Here is a 20,932-nt window from a genome sequence, read left to right on the forward strand (position 1 = left end):
TGTACTTGTTAATCTCACAACTACCCTTTTCCACACTGTTTACAGGCAGTCTGCCAATCTGATTGTTTCTACGCTGGTAAATGTATTGTCCTCTTATCTTTGTAAGATTATCAGAGGGTGATGATTTAGGGACCACTAATCAAGTTAGCTCAAGAAGTACAAGAAGTAAGAGGCAACAGGACAGTGCAATTATTGCTGAAGAAACAATCAGATTGGCAAAGTCCCTACAAACAGTATTACTTTGCTTACAAGAATTCTGTGCAGTCTCCTTGCCAACAGCAGAAGTTGAAGCGTGTAGGTCATGTGAAATCCTGTTGCCTGAGCTCAGATTTCAGGGATGCATGTAAATCTCATTCCAAGTCCATCAAAGTACAGCTAGAGTTAGACAAGATGTTCCTTCCTAGGCAGGCTTAAGATCCATAGCTTTGCTGGTGTGACAGATCAGATTATTAAAGTGAGGAACTGACTCCTCCTTTGCACATGCTGAGTAGGTTTGTGGATTCTGAAACCAAAAGGAGCTAAGCCAGGACCTTCCAGTCATTCTAAGAGAATCTAGTCAGATGAACTTCATAGTAAAGCAACAGTAGACTCAGACTGGCAGAGAGTTTGCAGACCTCCAAATCAGCATAAATATATGCAGAGCAGTAAGGACTGCTAGATGAGCTGAATTCAAAGGAAGAGGAAGTAATGTATTTGTGCTCATATGAAAAGTTTGTAACAAATCTTGGAAAATGTTCAGTATTCTTTTCTTCACCATGACTATTGTTCCATCAGTAAGCTGTGATGTGCTACTTTTCCCTTCTATTGCAGGCACCCCTCAGTGTGCCCCAGACCAGTTCCTGTGTGGGAATGGGCGTTGCATTGGCCAGAGGAAGCTGTGCAATGGAGCAAATGATTGTGGAGATGGCAGTGATGAGAGCCCACATCAAAACTGCCGTAAGTCCTCCCAAGTTCAGTCTTAGACACAAATGGAGGCCTGTTAATGTGTGGGAGTCTATCTGGTGTTACTGAAGGATGTGTGTAGGAAAGAAAGTCTGAGCTGTGATAATGGAAGCGAGTTAAAGATTGAGGAAAAAAACCTTGTTGGTTTTGCCAATTAAAGACTGCACACAAGGAATGATGGGGAAAAGATTATGATCTCAGATATCACCATTTGTCTGCAGGGACACTGAATCCTAAAAACATGTTAATCTGAGCTCTGCTGTCCTGTTCAGTTGTGGCCTGCAGAGGAGAGCTCTGGCTGCAAAGAGGAAGCTTCCAGCACAGCTTGTGTCCTCCCCCTCTTGTTTAGCCTGCTTTGAAGGATGACTGCTGCCTAACAGCTGAAGGCAAGAGCAGCTGCCTTGTGGTTTCTGCTCAGTTATCTTCACATGTTTCTTCCGCAGGTCCAAGAACAGGGGAGGAGAATTGCAATGTCAACAATGGTGGCTGTGCTCAGAAATGCCAGATGGTGCGAGGGATGGTGCAGTGCACTTGCCACACGGGTTACAGGCTCCTGGAAGATGGCCGATCATGTCAAGGTGGGTTTTTGGAGCAGTAGCCTCCTCCCTGCTGCTTTGGTATGTTTGAAATTAGTGGCTATGATAGGGTGAAAATCAGAGTATGAAAGCAGATGCAATCTGTCAGTGAGATTTTCGGGTTTATGGATGATCTATCTAATGGTAACTTTCTCTGTAACATGCAGATGTGAATGAATGTGCTGAGGAAGGCTACTGCAGCCAAGGCTGTACCAACAGTGAAGGAGGCTTCCAGTGCTGGTGTGAGCAGGGCTACGAGCTGCGCCCTGACAAACGTAGCTGCAAAGCTCTAGGTAAAGGGGAGTTCAACCTAACAACACAACTGGGGTGTGTCTGTTGGTCCAGTTCTCATAATGATGTCTTTAGTGCTTCACTGGCAGCATTGTGCTGTTCACAAACAAACATGTGAAGAAAAGGAAGTACCTGTACTTGTGTTAGATATGCCCACACTGTTGATAAATGTTTGTGAAAATTTTGTGTGATTTTGACCATGGAGAGAGGTACTACACTGTTTCCTTTCCCTACCAGGGAGACAGCCCTTGCCTTTTCTTCCTAGTCCTTTGTCATTCCTTGTGACTTAGAGTCTGGGACAAAACAAGCTTTCTGTTTCTGTTCAGGAAGTGTCTTAGCCTTTCCAATAAGTGAGGTTGTATCACAACTCCTCGTGGTTTGACCCTTGATGATGGGCACCAATCTTGAATGCTGTGAATGGCTGCTCTATGGAGATCTGCTGGGTTTTTTAAAGATATCTATACACTTCTTTAACTTTATTCCTTCTCTAATGTAAGAGCTGAGGGATTAGAAATTTCACTTAAAGACTTTTAGATTTCATTAAGAATTTCCATAGTGATACCCATAAAGGATGTTGATATTTTGGGGATGGGTTTTTGCATTGGAAATACCTGCTGAGTTTATATCTGGCTGAGGCAGATTTCAACTGTGTCCTGTCTGTAGTAGAAGGTGTAGTAGAGCATGTGTGTTTGCATGGCTAGGAAATGCATATAGGAAAAAGAAACTCTAGTCCAGCTGCCAAGCGGCTGTCCAGTGATGTGGCTTCAGAGGCTGAGGGGAGGCAGGCTTTGGTAGGACCTGGAATGGTTGCTTCTTGCTGAGTTAATGTTTGCCAGAAGGTTTAAAACTGCTCATCTTTGAGTTAGGACTGTGTATAGAGGATGTAAAAACACTCTCTGAAGTGTTTTGCATTTGAGGGTTGATTTCTGCTGCCAGTAGTGCAAAACTCTGTTCTGGGACTTGGTGCAGAGGGAATGGTAGGCAGGACCCAGTCAAATGCTGTCAAATACTCCAGTGCTGTCTTCCTGTATATTCTTAGGGCCAGAGCCCGTTCTGCTCTTTGCCAATCGAATTGATATCCGCCAAGTGTTGCCTCATCGTTCTGAGTATACGCTGCTCCTGAACAACCTGGAAAATGCCATTGCCCTTGATTTCCACCACAGCAAGGAGCTGGTGTTCTGGTCTGATGTCACGCTTGATCGCATCATGAGGGCCAATCTGAATGGTAGCAACGTGGAAGAGGTGGTTTCCACAGGGCTGGAGAGCCCAGGTGCGTCACTGCAAAAAAGGCAATGGTGTAGGGTGGGTGAGTGGAGGGAAGTGGGGGCCCAGCATTCAGAACAAAGTGCATCTCCCTGAGGAACTCTGTGGGTTGGAGTTCCAACCCATAGATGGAATGGGTGTTAGGCGAGTGTCCCCCTGGAGTTACTCTTGGCTGGCAGGAGAAGAAACTGGGCCTCTTCTGAGGTGGACAGAGAAAGGGAACTATTTTTCTGTGCAGATCCATGGTTTCATTCTGTGCTTAATTCTGTCTTGTACATAGGTGGACTTGCTATTGATTGGATCCATGACAAATTATACTGGACGGACTCTGGGACATCTCGAATTGAGGTAGCAAACCTGGATGGCACTCACAGGAAAGTGCTTTTGTGGCAGAACCTGGAGAAGCCCCGAGCAATTGCCCTACATCCTATGGAGGGGTGAGTGAAAGTATGGGAAACCGAGGGGAAACCCCAGTGAGCTCCCCATGTACATGCTTTTTGTTGAACATAAAACTCCATTCTTGGTCACAAAGGTTGACTCAAGACTTGAGTTGGCACTGACAGTTTGGGGAACCTGTCAATGTTGGGACTCTTCAGAGCCTCAATCCTGCTCTGGGCCCTTCAGCTTTCAGCAGGCTGGGTGTCACTTTTCACTTCTCCCATGGCTGTGACCCAGTCTCATGCTCAAGGTCACAGGACTGATGTTGCTTTGCCCTGATAGGGAGTGATGCTGGGTGCAGTATGTGGGCCACAAGTTTTCTAGCTGTCTCTCCGTCTCCTCCAGTACTATCTACTGGACTGACTGGGGCAACACTCCCCGCATTGAGTATTCCAACATGGATGGCTCTAATCGGCGCATCATTGCGGATACGCACCTCTTCTGGCCCAATGGACTGACCATTGACTATGCAGGACATCGAATGTACTGGGTGGATGCCAAACATCATGTCATTGAGAGGGCTGACCTTGATGGACGCAATAGGAAGGCTGTTATTAGCCAAGGTAAGTAACAGGCTTTCTCCAGGGAGTGCTTTCTGCAATAAAGACCACAGAGTAGTGCAGTGCTGATCTGAGCTTGAGACACTGGCTCCTGCATCTGTGCTTGTCTCCTCTTCTTTCACTGTGGAATGAATTCTGTCACCATTGAGGGATGGGGTTTGCCATCCAGTCATCAGTGGCTGCATCAAAAGCAGGTTGAGGGAGGTGAGTCTGCTCTTGTGAGACTCCAGCTGGAATACTGCATCCATCTCTGGGGCTCCAGACACAAGGAGAACATGGAACTGTTGGAGGAAGTCTAGAGGAGGGCCACAAAGTTAATAAGAGGATTGGTGCGCTCCCCTACAAAGGCTGGAAAGCAAGTTGGGGCTGTTCAGCCTCAAGAGGAGAAGGTTGAATGGAGACCTCATTGCAACCTTCCAGTACCTGAAGGGAACCTAGCTGGAAGCAGGAAGGGGACTCTTCATCAGGAACTGTAGTGTTAGGACAAAGAGCAGTGGATACAAATTAAAAGAGGGGAAATTCAGGTTATGTATTAGGAAGACATTTTTTACTTGTGAAGATGATGAAGTGGTGGAACAGGTTGCCCAGGGAGGTTGCGAATGCCCCAGCCCTGGCATTGTTCAAAGCCAGGTTGGATAAAGCCTTGAGCAACCTAGTCTCATGGGAGGTGTCCCTCCCTGCCTATGGTGGGGGGATTGGGACTACATGATCTTTAAACCCTATTCCAGCCCTCTAATGTTCTATCTGTGATTATAGGACAGCAGAGAGGAATGGTCTGTTAAATTAGTGTGAAGTGTATTTGAGCAGGTTGAGTGTGGTGAAGCCTAAGGGGCAGTGAAAAGAGCATTCCCTTGTCTCCCTGCTAGCCTGAGTCATGTTAGATGTGATCATATTCCTATATTGGATGTCTATTGCAGGGCTCCCACACCCATTTGCTATCACTGTGTTTGAGGACAGTCTGTACTGGACAGACTGGCACACCAAGAGCATCAACAGTGCCAACAAATTCACAGGCAAGAACCAGGAGATCATCCGCAACAAACTCCACTTCCCTATGGACATCCACACGCTGCATCCTCAGCGTCAGCCAGCAGGTAACTGCAGAGCAGGTAGAAACTCATTTGAGCCAGTAGGAGACCCTGAGCCGCCCACTCCCTGTACAGCTGGGAGATGACATCCTGAACCCAGCATGTGGATGAACCCCCGCCTGTGCCCGGGGCTGTGGCAGAACTTGCTCCACCGCCTTCGGTTGAGGTCCCTCGGCTGGTACCTTGGAGTTGGGTGTTACCGCAGCTCCCCCTGCTGACACCGGGGATGGAGGCCTTTCAGTAGGAAATACTTGGGGCTTGTTTACGCAAGAGACATTTTGGGACAGGGGAAAATCAAAAGTTGACGTTGTAATGACTGACACCTCCCTTACTCCTCTTCAGTTGCCATTATCTGTTCTCAAAGTGCATTGAGTTAAATATTTGTTTTAAAATTGAGCCCTAAAAATTGAGTTAGTGCTTTAGTTTGTATGTTTCCTTATTTCCAATTAACTTCTGGATTGGGAAGTTATATCCATGTGGTCTTGACACCTCAACTGGTGTTTTTCCTCATTTCTTTACTCTTTGCTTTATGTGTGGTTGCTCTTGTCTTTGGCTACTTGAGCAGGGAGAAACCGTTGTGGGGACAACAACGGAGGCTGCACGCACCTCTGCCTGCCGAGCAGCAAGGGTTACACCTGCGCCTGCCCCACGGGCTTCCGCAAGACCAGCAGCCATGCCTGTGCCCAGAGTAAGTGAGGTGGGACCACGTGCTCAGATCTTCAGTGGGTGGCAGAGGGCTGGCAGTGGGACTAAGCATCAGCAGTACTTGCTTCCAAGGAAATGCAGCTGGATAGACTGAGATAGAACTATTAAGGGTCCTGCCAGAGGATGCTTCACCTTTTTGATGCATTCCCCTGTTCTGTATTCTCACTGCCCTCACTAGGCTTCATGGGTAGGGATGCAGACAAATTCCACCCTTTGTCCTTATTTCAGGGCTGCTTTTGGGACCATGCTACCTGGCACAGCTGATTGTTTTTCTGAAATTCTCATAATGGCTGTGTCAGTGATAAACAAAACATTCAGTCCTCATCATTGCCACATTTCTCTTAGTTTACAACTACGTGAAAGAATTTGACCAACTATCTCCCAGATTCTCAAGAGCTATGTTAAAATATCTGTTTTATTTGGAGGGACATTTGTGCCATCCTTTGAAGAATATGGTTGCCCTTGTTCCCTGAGCATAGGTTACACCCCAGGAGAGAGCTCACAACCACTCTGACTCCCCCTTGCCTATCCTCTCCCAGTGGTATTTTGCTTCCAGTAAGAAAAAAAGAGACCAAAGGCCTGCCAGTGAGAGATGATGTAGGTAGTTAAGGTTTTGGATGTAGCAGGGAATTGTCTGTCTATCACTTTATTGTTGAACTTAGAGAAATTAAAAGAAGACCTTTCGACCTTTGATCAGGTCTTGACAAGTTCCTGCTTTTTGCCCGAAGGATGGACATCCGTCGGATCAGCTTTGACACCGATGACCTGTCAGATGATGTCATCCCCCTTGCTGATGTCCGCAGTGCTGTGGCTCTAGACTGGGACTCAAAGGATGACTATGTCTACTGGACAGATGTTAGCACTGACTCAATCAGCCGAGCAAAATGGGATGGATCGAAGCAGGAGGTACAGTGTTCACTGTGTGTGGAGGTCATCTGGCCAGGAGACTCCTTGAGCATCAGATTTGAAGCCACTGGGATACACTGGCTTTTTAAGGCGCTGCAGTTCATGGTGGATCTTTTGTTCATTAGTTTGCCTAATTCTGACAAACTAATGAGATCACTGCACACAACATAACCAATTGGGTGCATGGAGAGCCTTGAATGGAGACATGAAGCATGGCCATTTGTGGGCTTTGTTCAATTCCTTTGTTGTAGCCCTAGAATCTGAAAGGAAGAGGTATTAAAATCCTCTATTACATTCTGTGTTTGGACTGAGAATCATGCTCTTTGGAAATGCTTTCTGCACACACTTCTAGGCTGGTAGTGCTAAAAATGAGGCAAACAGAGTTCAAAGTTTGGATTTGCAGCTTGTACAGGCACAAAAAAATGGAAGTTTCTCCAAATAAAACCCTTATTCAGACTTCAAAGTCCTTAATGTTCTCTTGTATGGCATTGCTCTGCTCAGGCTTTTGCCTTTTGGAAGTTAACATTGTTTGTGAATGGGTAGTGCATTGGACAAGTGCTTTCTCCCTAAGGTCTAATTTCACTAAGGATTTTTTCTTTATGTTTTCATTCAGGTTGTGGTGGACACCAGCCTGGAAAGTCCAGCTGGACTTGCAATTGACTGGGTCACCAACAAACTATACTGGACTGATGCAGGTACTGGGATCCTCTGCTTTACATAGATTTCTGTCTTCCTTATTAGTCATGAAAACTGAAAATCAGCTGGGTAGTTCTGTCTGTTTCATTCCAAATTTGTCTAATTTCTGTGTGGCAGAAAGATGGAGTTTCATGTCATGTGCTTCTAACTGAGTGTGAATTGAGGCACAACCCTTAGTTTAATTCTCTTTGCAGTATCCCCTAGTACTAATTCTACAAAAACATTTGTCACTGTTGTCTTGCTGCCAAGCTTGTGATTGTGTGCATTTATGTATCTTCCATCAGTGTATCTTGGGTTGCAGCAGGTCATACTTGGAGCATGTTCCCTGCTCATAGTCATAGTTAAGAGAGATGTAAGGAAGATTATTCTTTTCTAGCTGTTCTCTCGTGGCATGGGGGCTTAGGTAAGAGGTGGGTTATATACAGGACTCCACATCAGTGACAGCCACAGAGGTGACTTTAGAGGATGGACAGTGACACTTTAAGCCAGATTTCTTACCTATCTTCCAGCTAAGAACACAGATGGATATAGGGGAAGAATGCATTGTTGTATGGAGGTTTTTTGCCTTAGCTCTTGTAATTCAAATTTCATCTCTGTTATTTTCTCTCTCAATGTTTGTAGGAACAGATCGGATAGAGGTGTCCAATACAGATGGGACCATGAGAACTGTTCTAATATGGGAGAACCTAGATAGACCTAGAGATATTGTAGTGGACCCTGTTGGAGGGTAAGAGAGTCTTACTTCTGGGATGACTTAACAATTCTTGCATGTCTAAAGACTTTGTGGTTCTTTGGTTTTGTACAATTTTCTTTCGCACTGGTGCCATTGTTCTACAACCTGCTAGTGACCGAAACTAGAGATGTGATTTTAGATGCTAATAGAACAAGATAAGCAGAGGTAATTGCCTGTTGTGCTGTGGAGCTTGCAGGAACTGGCTGGTGTTTTCATTTGCTTATCCTGGGGATGTAATAACTAGAGATGTTGTACGAAAATGTTAAGAATGGGGCCATCTAGATATTTTCTATTTCTCTGTTGCATATATATGTTGAATTTGTATTCAAGCTCCCTGCTTATTGACTTGAGTTTCAGTCAGAAGGATATTCTCAGACCTTTTGGAGATGGGGATAGGGTGGGTAGGAAAAAGCTTGCCAGCCATTGCTTTAGAAGTGTTAAATGTCTTGAATGAAAGAGTGCTATTCTTTCCTTGAGTGGATTCCTGGAAGACAAATGCAGCGAGAGTGTAAAGGGCTAGTGGTGTACATTGCTAAATAATCAGTTAATTTTTAGACTTTGACCTATATTCTTTAATTTCTTTCTTACACATTGTAATTGCGCCAGCCTGTGGGCAGTAGAAGGTCTATAAATTTGAGTATGATCTTAGGTACATTACAAGAACCCAAGGCTGGACATGAGAACACTAATACTTTAATGCTTCTTCCTGCTAGAGCCTGAAGGCACCAAAGTCAGTTGCTTCTCTGGTAGTGAAAAAGTGTGGGCATTCACTTCTATCTGGGCTTCTTCTTAGGTTCATGTACTGGACTGACTGGGGAGCTAACCCAAAAATTGAACGTGCTGGAATGGATGCCTCAAACCGCTTGGTGATCATTTCCTCCAACCTGACATGGCCCAATGGCTTGGCCATTGACTACGAGTCACAGCGCTTGTACTGGGCAGACGCAGGCATGAAGACCATCGAGTATGCCAGTCTGGATGGAAGCCACAGGAAGGTAAGGAAGCCGTCTTTGAGGAGCAGCTCTGCGAGTATGACCACAAAGTGATGATGCTTCCTGCCTCTTTTTCCAATGGAAAGGAAAAATTTGCAAATCAAAGTACACAGTGGCTTTTACTGAGAGAAAAGAACTCCTTTTCAATTTGAAACTGTGTGAGGGAAGTTTGAGGGCCAAGGTTGCCTCATCATTCTCTTTTTGCTGTGATTGTATGTTATGATGTTGAGAGGCAGCAAGGGAAGCCTCTTCTCCTTAGTGACTTCATAGTCACTAATATATATAAAAAATATATATTTTTAAAGGATTTTAATTTATATAATATTTTTCTTCGGGCGATGGGGGTAATCTGAGCAGGTGCTGATTGGGAACAATCTGCCTCACCCCTTTGGACTTACTCTTTATGGCGAGAGAATCTACTGGACAGATTGGCAGGCCAAAAGCATCCAGAGTGCAGATAGGAGAACTGGGCAGTCTCGGGAAACACTGCAGGACAATCTGGAGAATCTTATGGATATTCATGTTTTCCACCGGCACAGGCCACCAGGTACAGAGCTCACACCCAAGCCCCACTGAGCTGAGAGCTTGCTCAGGCTCTGCCATGTGGCATGTCTTTTCTGCAAACAGCTGACCTGTCAGCCCTCATTGTCTTAAGTGTCTGTGTGGAGTATGAGAACGTGAGAATTAACTCTTGAGTTGGCATTTGAGGGCATTCTACAATGTGTTTCTATAGCTGCTGCATCTCTTCTTTGTGCCAGTGCTGCTGGCTCATGGATTTCTCATCCTCTTTTCTGTAGTACATACAGCATGTGAAGTTAATAATGGAGGCTGCAGTCACCTGTGCCTTTTGGCACCTCTTCCAAAAGGCTACAGCTGTACTTGCCCCACAGGGATCAATCTGCAATCTGATGGCAAGACCTGCTACCCCGGTGAGTGTTCTCTGTAGAATTCTCATTGCAGTTTTGTATCAGAGCTACATTTTGCCTCTGCCATGTTAGAGAAAAAATTTCACTTTTATGTGCTTACCTGCTTGATGCCTTGAAAAACCCATTTGGTGCCTGTACCTTCAATTTGAGTGGGAATTACTGTGAAGAAACTTACTGATAAATGGATTGATGAAGGAGACATTTTTCTTGAAATTGTGTTGGCCAAGTAAACCAAACATCACATTTTTTCCCAGACTTTTGCCCTAATATTGAGGTGAATTCTTAAACTACAAGGTGATATATTCTTTAATAGGTCTGTATACACTCCTCCTGTTGGACCACTTCTGTGGATGCTGGAAGGCACTTGGCTTCAGGCGATGGTACATCCACTTTTCCTCCCTAGGAGAAAAAGAATGACTCCTAATTTCAATTTCCCACACATATTAGCAGAAGTAACTCTTCTGTGAGTGTTATGCCTTTCAACTTGGATGTAAAGAAGCATTAAGTGATGCTCAAAAAAGTGATGCTTTTGTACACAGACTGTCCATAAGCCAAGATCTATCTAAAACACTTTCCCTTTTCCACTGAAGTGGTTGTAAACTCTGGAATACTTGATAAATGGTGCCTACAGTTGACTGAACCTGTTCCTCACTAATATGTGTCCATTGTCCACTCTGCAGGAATGACTAGCTTTCTGATCTTTGCCAGAAGGACTGACATCCGAATGGTCTCTCTGGATATCCCCTACTTTGCAGATGTTGTTGTCTCAGTCAATGTCACCATGAAGAACACCATTGCAATTGGAGTGGATCCTCATGAAGGTTTGAACTTCTTACTGTATCTGACTGTGTTTAAAAGGCAACAAGTAACTTCCTATCTAAATGCCTGAGTAAAGAGCCAGCCACAGATCTTACTGTAGGCTGTGGATTTGGGTAGGTTTTTATTTTCCGTGTATGCGCTGCAGATAATTTGTTTCCAGTGAGGAAAGGAATATCCTTACAGGAAAGCAGGGAACCCAAACTATATGAAAAAAAAAACTGCCTGCAAAATTGAGTGGGGTCCCTGTGCATTTTGGATTTAAGAAAGTTCCTCTTGCTGAGGCCTTTTACAACAGTAGAGCTGAGATGCTGGTTGCTCATGTATAGTAAACATCTGATGCTGTGCTGGATGTAAACACTGTTGCACTGTAAGGTAGATGATCTCATTTGGAGAAGTCAGATGTAGAGCTCTACTACTAGCTGATGGTATTAGGTGTTCTCCATCCCTGTGTGGAGGTCAGATCTTCTGTAAATGTCCTACATATTTTGGGGAGAGTTTGCACTGTTTTATCAGTCTAGCTTAATAATCTTGTGCTGTTATTATTCCTGTACAATCAGGTCCAGTTTGAATGGTGTAGCAGGTAGTCAAACACATGGATCTGGTTTTTAAGGATTTTGCTGTTTAGTTTTTGGGGTTTGGTTTGGTTTTATTCTGGGCTTTTTCAAATTTCTCTTTCTTCTTCAACCCAGGAAAGGTTTACTGGTCAGACAGCACATTGCGGAAAATCAGTCGCGCTGCCCTTGATGGCTCACAATTTGAGGACATCATCACTACAGGTGAGGGAGATTTTGATCTGAAGCCTCTTGCTTCTTTGCAGTATGAAAAGAGAGATTCTCTGATACCCTGGTAGAATACATTTTTGGTGGAAAGGCAAGCAAAGCCTAAAGAAGTTGCCTATGAGATGGACAAGAGAAATACTAGAAATTCCTGACTAAATTGGGAGAAAAAGCAGTGACCAAAATGTTTTGCTATTTTCTCAGGTCTGTTGACTACAGATGGGCTGGCTGTGGATGCTATTGGCAGGAAGATATATTGGACAGATACAGGAACAAACCGGATTGAAGTGGGCAACCTCGATGGCTCCATGCGGAAAGTCTTGGTCTGGCAGAACCTGGACAGCCCTCGGGCAATAGCTTTATACCATGAAATGGGGTTAGTGTTGTCAAGAGATTGTCTAGGAGTTACACAGGACTTCTGATCTCCTTTTTCATAATACTTGCTGACTTTTCCCCAGGTATATGTACTGGACAGACTGGGGTGAGAATGCCAAGCTGGAACGCTCTGGGATGGATGGCTCTGCACGTGTGGTGCTCATCAGCAACAACTTGGGCTGGCCTAATGGACTGGCAGTGGATAAGGCTGGGTCCCAGCTGCTCTGGGCTGATGCACACACAGAGGTCCGATTCTGTTCTTCACTGTTGTTTGTCATTGGGTATTTGGTAACCTGGAGGCTGCTTTGAAGGTCTTGAGCAAGTTGTCAAAAGAGCAAGCTTTTCTGAGAGTATGGGCTATGGAGGGAGGGTGAACCTGAATAACATCACTTGCTGACACTGTTTCCCACTTGCTACAGTAAGTGCTAGCAAGAGGAGAAGTGTTTTGAGTATGGGCTGACATTCTACTTCTTCCCGTAGCGGATTGAGGCTGCGGATCTCAATGGCGCGAACCGCCGCACCCTGCTGTCTCCGGTGCAGCATCCCTATGGCCTCACTTTGCTGGACTCCTACATCTACTGGACTGACTGGCAAACGCGCAGCATTCACAGGGCTGACAAGGACACTGGTGCTAATGTCATCTTGGTGAGGGCAAACCTCCCTGGCCTCATGGATATTCAAGCTGTTGACAGGGCACGGCCCTTGGGTAAGTTGCTCCCCAGGTGGCAGATGTTGGTGGTGACGAGGGGAGTCCTTCAGAGCCGTCGTTGGAAACAGTCCTTTGGTGTAAAGCAGGAGTGATAGAGGGACTTGCCAAAAATCAGCTTTTCTTCTGATGCCTTCTTTTAAGGCATCACTTCTTCCCTCTTTAACTATTTTTGCACTCCTCCCTGTTTACCCAGCTCTATAGGTCTAGTGTTGATTACTGGATGCTTTTTGACCTCTTTGTCCCATTTCCTTCATTGGATTGCACTGACAACTTCATTCTTGCACACAGCAGAGCCACTTTCTTAGGACAACCGAACAAGTCATGCCTTTAGCCTTCGCCAGACTGTACTGACACTGGACAATTTCCCTTCTTTAACTCCAGAAGACTCTAATTCTTATTAAACCAGTTGCTGAAATACTATTTCAAGTTCTAGTATTATTTCCCAATCACTGCAGGCTTCATCTTCTTGTCTTTCTCTTTGCTCTGCAAAATCTCTGTTGCTTTAGTTGCTCTTTATGTATCATGTTGTCCAACTATTCTGTGCCAGAGTCAATTATTTGTTACTCTTTGGGGATCCTATAACACCCTATCTTGCCTCCTTACTTTTCAGTGGAAGTTGTTGCTTTGTGCTGTGGTTTTATTTCTGTAGAATTTCCCCAATACATACTTCTATAGAAAACTCTGCTGCTTTTCCTGCGGTTACTAACAGCAGAACATGACTCCTGATTGCATAACTTGGCAACATAACTTAAAGCTGACCAAAAGTCTAGCCATCATATCCACATTGTCTTCTTCCTACTCCCTGCACCTGTCTGCTGGGCTTATTCCCTCCTAGTAAATGTATGCTGGGTTTTTTACAATTTAAAAAAAAAATTATTTTATGACCCTAATATGTCAGGCATTTCCAGCAGGCTTCTCTGATGCCTTTGTTTACTTGCCACTGTGTGCAGCTAAGTTGGAACAGAAGCTTCTTTGTCAGCCTGGCCTCTGGTACATTGTCACACTATTTCCCTACAGGGTTGGATCTTTCTGTCAGCATTACCATTTGTAGCAGTAATAAAGTTAAACTGCAGTTGCGTAAGTCTGGGAGCATTTGGCTATTTCTTTTTCCCTGGGAGAACTATGATTAGCAAGGAATGCAGGTTAAGATTTTTCTTCTAATGATCCCTTTTCTTATGGACCCTCCTGTTCTCTTTGCCAATCATGCCCATACCTACCGTGAATCTTGCAGAGAGGGGAGACCATCTCTGTACAAAGGGCTGTAGATTCCCAGCAAGGCTGGGATGGTGAGGATGAACTCAACTGCTAGCAAGTTGTGCACGTACATAGCCTTTAAAGTAAAGCTTTGGTCTGTGAGATCCTAAATCTACACTTTCCCTGTTTCTAAAGGCTTCAATAAATGTGGAGTTCGTAATGGTGGCTGCTCTCATCTTTGCTTACCTCACCCCACTGGTTTCTCCTGTGCCTGCCCCACTGGCATCCAGCTGAAGAGAGATGAGCAGACATGTGACTCTTCTCCAGAGACCTACCTACTTTTCTCTAGCCGTGCTTCCATCCGTCGTATCTCGCTGGACACCAGTGACCACACAGATGTGCACATACCTGTCCCTGAGCTGAACAATGTCATATCTCTGGACTATGATAGTGTGGACGGCAAGATTTACTACACAGATGTATTTCTTGATGTTATCAGGTAGGTGCCAGTCAGCTGCTTGGCCAGTGCCCAGGTCACCCAGTGACTTGTGCTGAGTGTGCCAGTAAACTGGGGAGACGGAGCACTACTCCAGTGTTTACACCTTGTCTTTGGTACACAGCATCATGCTGAAGGTGTGCTTAACCTGCCGGAGACAGGGGCAAAAGCATGAGTACTTTTTGGGAGGTATTAGTATGCAGTGGCCCTGTGATTGATGGAGATCCAGCTTTCCAGGAACTACCTATTCCTTACTGCCCTTTGTCATTGATTTTGATCCAGGCGGGCTGATCTGAATGGCAGCAACATGGAAACTGTTATTGGTCAGGGTTTGAAGACTACAGATGGCCTGGCAGTGGACTGGGTTGCCAGGAACCTCTACTGGACAGACACAGGACGCAATACCATCGAAGTGGCTAGACTGGATGGAAGCTCCAGGAAAGTGCTGATCAATAACAGCCTGGATGAACCTCGAGCCATTGCTGTCTTTCCCAAGAAGGGGTAGGTATGGGGTTATTGGTGGGGCAGGGAGAAGGGCTGCACAGAGGCAAGCTGGAAGAGGAGGTTTTGGGAGGAAGAAGAGATGTGCCATGTGAATCTGCGGGTACCAGTAAGAGGTTGACTTTGAGTGACTTGTAGTAGTGAGGCAGACAGGGAATTTGAGGGTTGGGCAGATAGCTGTGAGAAGCAGGCTATATTATCCTTTTTGAACCTGAAGAATCTGGCAGTTTCATTTATAACTAAAACTTTCTGAAGGCCAAGTGAAATGGTCTTTTCTTCTTACACTTGCATTTTATCTCTTCAGGTATCTCTTCTGGACAGATTGGGGTCACATTGCTAAAATTGAACGGGCAAATTTGGATGGCTCTGAACGTAAAATCCTGATTAACACTGACCTAGGGTGGCCCAATGGATTGACTTTGGATTATGACACCAGGAGGTCAGTGAAAGATTTTCTATACTTGCATATACTTTCTATACTTGCATAGGGTTAAGGGATGTAATCAATTTTTTAGCACTCTTATCTTTATTTATTGGAGTAGCACTGTGGGTTTGGGTTTGATTTTGGGGTGTTTTGGGGCTTTCTTCTATAGCTTTTATTTCCTGATTCATCTTATGATTCCATGATCTTGGTCAGCAAATGACTAGAAAGTAAAGAGAGGTTTGAATAGGTGGAAGCTCACATCTTTCCCTGTGCCTTCAGGATATACTGGGTGGATGCTCACCTTGATCGCATAGAGAGTTGTGACCTCAACGGGAAGCTACGACAAGTGTTGGTCAGCCATGTGTCACATCCCTTTGCTCTGACACAGGTGAGAAGATTTTTCTGCTGCCACCATTCTCCCTGGTGTGTTGATGAGTTTGTACAGTGGAGTTTGGGAACGGGGAAGTGTTACAGTCTGAGGAAACCAAGATGGCTGAGGGGATAATACTTAAATCTTCTCTGGACCTAACAAAGGAAGTTTGTCCGAACTGTGGGGTGTAGACAGTCATCTTCTTTACAATAAGAGGGTAAGGGTTTGGAAAGGCCTTTGTTTTGGGCCTTCTGCCACTGAGATGTGTTTTTTATGGATACCATGTGTCTATATGACTAAATATGCTAATAATGGCTGTGATTTTTCTTTGCTGTCTCCCTGAGCAGCAGGACAGATGGATATACTGGACTGACTGGCAAACGAAATCTATCCAGAGAGTGGACAAATACTCTGGGCGGAACAAAGAGACGGTCCTAGCCAATGTTGAGGGATTGATGGATATCATTGTGGTTTCTCCTCAGAGACAGACAGGTAAATAGAAGGACCTTGATTCAGGCAAATTCTGATTGTAAACCAAAAGAACTCTAGAACCACCGCACTGTTGTGGATGTCAAGTAAGGACAACATCCTTTTTTATGCTCAAACTATTCACACATCTTCCCTTAGCTCATTCCTTGTCTGCCTGTGACTTTTCAGTGAAGTACATCTTAAAGGTTTTCTGTTAAAGCTTTGATTAGCAAATATCACTTTCTTGTTGTTCACCCAACATTGTGTTAAAGCAGAGGAATGTGAGGTTTTGTGGTTTTTTTGGTTTTTTTTAATCTCTGCAACTGTGTTGTCGGGGCTTCTGTCTAAAGATTTCCAGTACCTTCCTTTCAAGACTGCCCTAATCCAATTCAGTGCTTGGCTATTGTCATCACTTTTAGCAATCAGATGACGGGCAGGGCATATGCCAAAAACGAAATGACTTGCTGGATTTCTAAGAATTATTTCTGGCTGAGCAGCAAAGAAGGTTGTTGCTCTGAGCCCCTTTTTGTTCAGAAGTAACATATTTAGAAGATTGTTTGTTCTTTCCAGGTAGTAATGCTTGTGGAGTGAACAATGGAGGCTGCACTCACCTCTGCTTTGCCAGGGCTTCTGACTTTGTCTGCGCGTGTCCGGATGAGCCAGATGGGCGGCCCTGTTCTACGAGTGAGTTTACTGAGTGTCAGTTGGGTAGCAGCTTCCATAAGTGAGCCACTGCTACTGCTTATGCAGTGGCAAGCAGAGCGGATGTGGCTCTCCAGTGTGTAGATCTTATGCAGTCATATATTGGAACTGAGGCCAGTGGTTGGGAGTAAGCCTCCTTGTCCTTTCTGCTGACAGACAGGGTTTGAGATGGGAAGGCTGCTCATATAAGCTATAGAGAGTTTTGGAAATGGCCTATCAGACTTGTTTATCTGTCCCACAAAGTTGGAGTCCTGCTTATTTTTCTCTCTTGTTCTAGTTCCTGGTGTGATGCCCCCTGGTCCAGAACCAACCAGTGTAAGTGAGAGAAGTCAAACACCCCCTGGCAGACTAGGTACTTCAACAACCAAACCTCTCACATCTCTGGAAACAGTGGAAGGAAAGTAAGTGTTCTTGTTCCCTTGGAATTGGGGTGGGAAAGTCCCAGCTTTTGCAAGGTTCTATGTGCAAGCCCCCTCTGGTTACAATCATCCATATATATCTATCCCTAGCCAAAAGAGGATATTCCAGCTCCAGATTTCACATTCTTAATGAATGAAACTATTATGACAAAGATGCAGTTGAGACGGCAAAGAGCCATTGTTGAGATGGCAAGAAACAGCTGGAGATCCTTTCTGTCCGTGTTGTTGAAATATGTGTATGGGCTGACTGTACTGAAGTGTTAAAATCCACCTTTAGCTGATATGTCATAACTTGATTGATTTTTGAATCTCCTAATTTTGAGAACCTATTTCTGAGAGGAGGACAGAGGAGTCTGTTGCTTCAATTCACTGAAACATCTCAGACTAGACCCACACAGCTGAGGAAATGGTTCTGCCCTGGGAAGGGGATAGCTTGCTTGGGGCAGAACAGAATCTTTGCAGCTCTAACATTTAATTTACAGTGCAAGTATTTAAGAGACTCTTTTCTGCTAATTCCCTACAGCCTGCTATTTATACAGCTCAGCAAAAGAGTGGTTCTATAGTATATGGTTGAGTTATTTACAGAGCAAAACTTGCACTTTGTTGAGTATGATTTATTGGACAGAAATGTCTTCATGCTGACTCTGAGACATTTTGATTTTTGCTTCAGCACTAATGCTGAAATTTGTTTCCTGGAAGATATGAGTACATCTGTGTACCTGAGAGGCAAATCTAGAATGAATTGGATATAAAGATACTGCCAACCAATAATTGATATATCCGTGCACACCACCTGTATGTATAGTTGTCTCTTCTCTGGATGCAGAATACTGAGGAAGAAAAAGGAAGACCTGTGTTTTTTAACTGGAAAGGGAAGGGATATCAGTGCTAGCCCATTCCATCCTGTTTTTTGAGACCTTTGTTACTGTTGATTCTACTTCTAGTAAATAACTGTCCTTTTGTCATTCAGCTGCTCTGCCAAAGATGCCAGGCAAGGCTTGTGTACTCGTGCCAACGAGGCGGTGTTGGCCACCATGGGTGAGTTGCTCTTCTTTAACTCTTCTCCACCAGAGTTGTTCCTCCAGATGTGCTCAGGCATTCCAGTCCATAGGTCTGAAACTGAAATTTCTGAAATTTAGACTTAAATTACTCCAATGCCCTCTGAGTAGAGCAAAATGCCTCTGCAGACATTTATTAACCTAGATAGGGACTTTTCCAAGTGACTCCTTGGTCTGAAGAATTGTTCTGTTTTCTTTCATCCTATATCTCATCCACTGGGCTCTTCCCATTAATAGTACTCTATTTCACTGTCCCCTTTGTGTTTAGTTGAAGATGGTTGACTGTAGTAATTGCTTCCCAATGCAGGAGTAACCTGTCAGCAAGTAACCTGTCATGTAACTCCTCCATTACAACCCCATTACAAAGATCTTGACACTTATTGATTTGCTGGGGCCTGGGTGGGAGGAAAGTTGACCATATGTTTGTTTCATATGAAGCCAAAGAAAACCCTTTGCTAAACATTAATGTGCTGATGTTTTAGTTTACATACTTCTGTATGGGTAAAGCTCCAGCATCAGGCACCAAGGTCAGTATTATCCAGTGAAATATAAAAGTACATAAATTACCCTTGGTATTCACTTTCAGGAGAAGGACTGCATGTCAGCTACATTATTGGAGGTCTTCTCAGCATCTTGTTTATTTTGCTGCTTATTGCTGCTTTAATTATATACAGGTAAGTGATCTTTTTTCCCTCTCCTGCCCAATTGTAAACTCTTGCGTTGTAGAAGAAAGTCTCTGAAAGCACTAAATCTTTCTTTATTTTCATTTACAGTCCTTTTTTCCTTCATTGGAAGGAGTGCTTGATGATATTATTTGCAAGGTTTGAGTCCTGTGCCTCTAAAGTGTTTGCAATGCAGTTCTGCTATTTGAAACCTTATTGGCTAAATTTTCTGCAGAGAGCTTATGAGTTATGGACAGGAATGTGAGATAATTCATATCTCAGTAAATGTATGAGCTCATGTGCTTTCTGACAGATAACTTCACCAGTTACTGCCATGATAGCTTTTGTGATTACATGGCAGTGCCTTGCTGTACTGGTAGCTAGTAAATGGACTCATAGCTGAAGAGCCAGGTGAAGCCAGAATTCTCTCTTTGGAGGACAGTGGAGATGGCTGAAGTCATCCACTTGCTGAGCACTCAGGAACTTTGGATCCTGGCAGTGGGTTCCTGTGACTTTTCTGACAGCTCTCTCCCTCTAGGCATAATAAGTCCAAGTTTACGGACCCTGGCTTGGGGAACCTAACCTACAGTAATCCTTCATATCGGACATCTACCCAGGAGGTGAAGATTGAATCCATTCCCAAACCAACCATGTACAACCAGCTGTGCTACAAGAAGGAGGTAAGAACTGCTACTAAGGACGTGGGAACCCAGCCCAAGCTGCTGTTGAGTATCACAGGCCTCATTAGGTGGAAGGATTGCAACTTGTGAGCATTTACCTATAGGACACAGAAGGACAGCTTCAGTGCATTGCTCAGACTGCTATGGACATCAGCCAGCAACACTTCTTCACTAGTGAGATGTAGTGAATTTGACCTGTCTTTAGTTCTCTGCTTCTTACCCACTCCCACAGTGTCTTGTGTTTCATTTGCATTGAGTGCTGGCCCTTGAAAGTGCATGAGCCAATTGAAATTGTCTTCCTTGGATACAGGTCCTGGTTAGTGACTTGCACCAAGGTTGCTTTGGACAGTCACCAGGGGAACCAGGCAGCTAGAAGGGGTTTGGTAACAAGAAAATGGCTCCTGGCTGTGCATGGCCTGAAAAGGGTGGGATAGGGGAAAAAAATAGAGCCCTTATTAAATAGAGCATTTTAAAGGCCCTTCAGAGGTCTGTACTTTGTGCCACATGATGGAGAGAGTTTAATATGATATCTTGCAGCACTTAGTTTCTCCTCTCTTTTCTCCTCAGAAGCTTTCTTATCACTCAGATAGCTTCTCATCTTCCCTGTTCTGATTTCCATCCACATCCTCACGTCAGGTATCACTGCTCTGTGTGTTTGATCCTGCCTCCCTCACTCAGGCTCTGTTGTGTGGCTCAAGCGCTCTCCATACTAATTGCTCTTTCTTGGTTTCCTCCCCTGCTTTTTTGTCCTTAAACTAGCTCTACTGTCTGTCAGGAACATGCAAGTAATTTTCTGTGGCAGATTGTTTGGTCTGGGCTTTGGCTACTGATACTCGCTGATATTTTGAACAGGCAATTTCTGTTAGGACAGTTTGTGATTATCTGTTAGATTACTTGGTTCCTCTGGACTTACACAGGGGAAAGTTCTCCCTTACTGTTTTTCAAAGGTACTATCCAATAGATTCCCCAAATCTTCAAGCCATTTTAGCTTTATCTATTAAGGATAAGCCAGGATTATTTATCTGGGAATCTAAATGCTTTCCATTTTCCCTTAATTCTGATGCTCCTTGATATACTCAGATGTATATTTCCCCACTCCTCCACTTTCTTCTCAGGGATAGATCAAGTGCTCCTTATTTCACAGTGAGCCAAGTTAGATTTCAC

General features: G+C 44.4%; 1 protein-coding gene across 4 annotated transcripts in view; it reads left to right on the top strand.

The window, feature by feature from the left end:
* LRP4 (LDL receptor related protein 4) overlaps nucleotides 1–20,932 on the top strand; it is an 83,278-nt gene that overhangs the window by 58,506 nt on the left and 3,840 nt on the right. For 2 of the 4 annotated variants that reach the window (XM_054275456.1, XM_054275459.1), the window contains exons 9-37: nucleotides 811–936; nucleotides 1,386–1,520; nucleotides 1,685–1,810; nucleotides 2,848–3,078; nucleotides 3,352–3,508; nucleotides 3,855–4,072; nucleotides 4,987–5,163; nucleotides 5,720–5,845; nucleotides 6,560–6,768; nucleotides 7,382–7,463; nucleotides 8,086–8,191; nucleotides 8,991–9,192; nucleotides 9,547–9,736; nucleotides 9,987–10,118; nucleotides 10,796–10,936; nucleotides 11,624–11,710; nucleotides 11,915–12,086; nucleotides 12,169–12,331; nucleotides 12,566–12,791; nucleotides 14,184–14,487; nucleotides 14,767–14,985; nucleotides 15,290–15,424; nucleotides 15,689–15,797; nucleotides 16,127–16,271; nucleotides 16,818–16,931; nucleotides 17,227–17,350; nucleotides 18,339–18,406; nucleotides 19,013–19,100; nucleotides 19,627–19,768. In XM_054275456.1, the coding sequence (XP_054131431.1) occupies nucleotides 811–936; nucleotides 1,386–1,520; nucleotides 1,685–1,810; nucleotides 2,848–3,078; nucleotides 3,352–3,508; nucleotides 3,855–4,072; nucleotides 4,987–5,163; nucleotides 5,720–5,845; nucleotides 6,560–6,768; nucleotides 7,382–7,463; nucleotides 8,086–8,191; nucleotides 8,991–9,192; nucleotides 9,547–9,736; nucleotides 9,987–10,118; nucleotides 10,796–10,936; nucleotides 11,624–11,710; nucleotides 11,915–12,086; nucleotides 12,169–12,331; nucleotides 12,566–12,791; nucleotides 14,184–14,487; nucleotides 14,767–14,985; nucleotides 15,290–15,424; nucleotides 15,689–15,797; nucleotides 16,127–16,271; nucleotides 16,818–16,931; nucleotides 17,227–17,350; nucleotides 18,339–18,406; nucleotides 19,013–19,100; nucleotides 19,627–19,768 (4,454 nt within the window). Of the gene's footprint in view, nucleotides 1–810; nucleotides 937–1,385; nucleotides 1,521–1,684; nucleotides 1,811–2,847; nucleotides 3,079–3,351; nucleotides 3,509–3,854; nucleotides 4,073–4,986; nucleotides 5,164–5,719; nucleotides 5,846–6,559; nucleotides 6,769–7,381; nucleotides 7,464–8,085; nucleotides 8,192–8,990; nucleotides 9,193–9,546; nucleotides 9,737–9,986; nucleotides 10,119–10,795; nucleotides 10,937–11,623; nucleotides 11,711–11,914; nucleotides 12,087–12,168; nucleotides 12,332–12,565; nucleotides 12,792–14,183; nucleotides 14,488–14,766; nucleotides 14,986–15,289; nucleotides 15,425–15,688; nucleotides 15,798–16,126; nucleotides 16,272–16,817; nucleotides 16,932–17,226; nucleotides 17,351–18,338; nucleotides 18,407–19,012; nucleotides 19,101–19,626; nucleotides 19,769–20,335; nucleotides 20,405–20,932 lie in introns of all 4 variants that reach the window. The other 2 variants (XM_054275460.1, XM_054275458.1) reach the window with 2 other exon arrangements.

Source organism: Melozone crissalis, unplaced genomic scaffold (genome assembly GCF_028551555.1).
Source record: "Melozone crissalis strain CALT ecotype California unplaced genomic scaffold, PUWL_Pcris_2 ptg000018l_1, whole genome shotgun sequence".
NCBI classification, from domain to species: domain Eukaryota; kingdom Metazoa; phylum Chordata; class Aves; order Passeriformes; family Passerellidae; genus Melozone; species Melozone crissalis.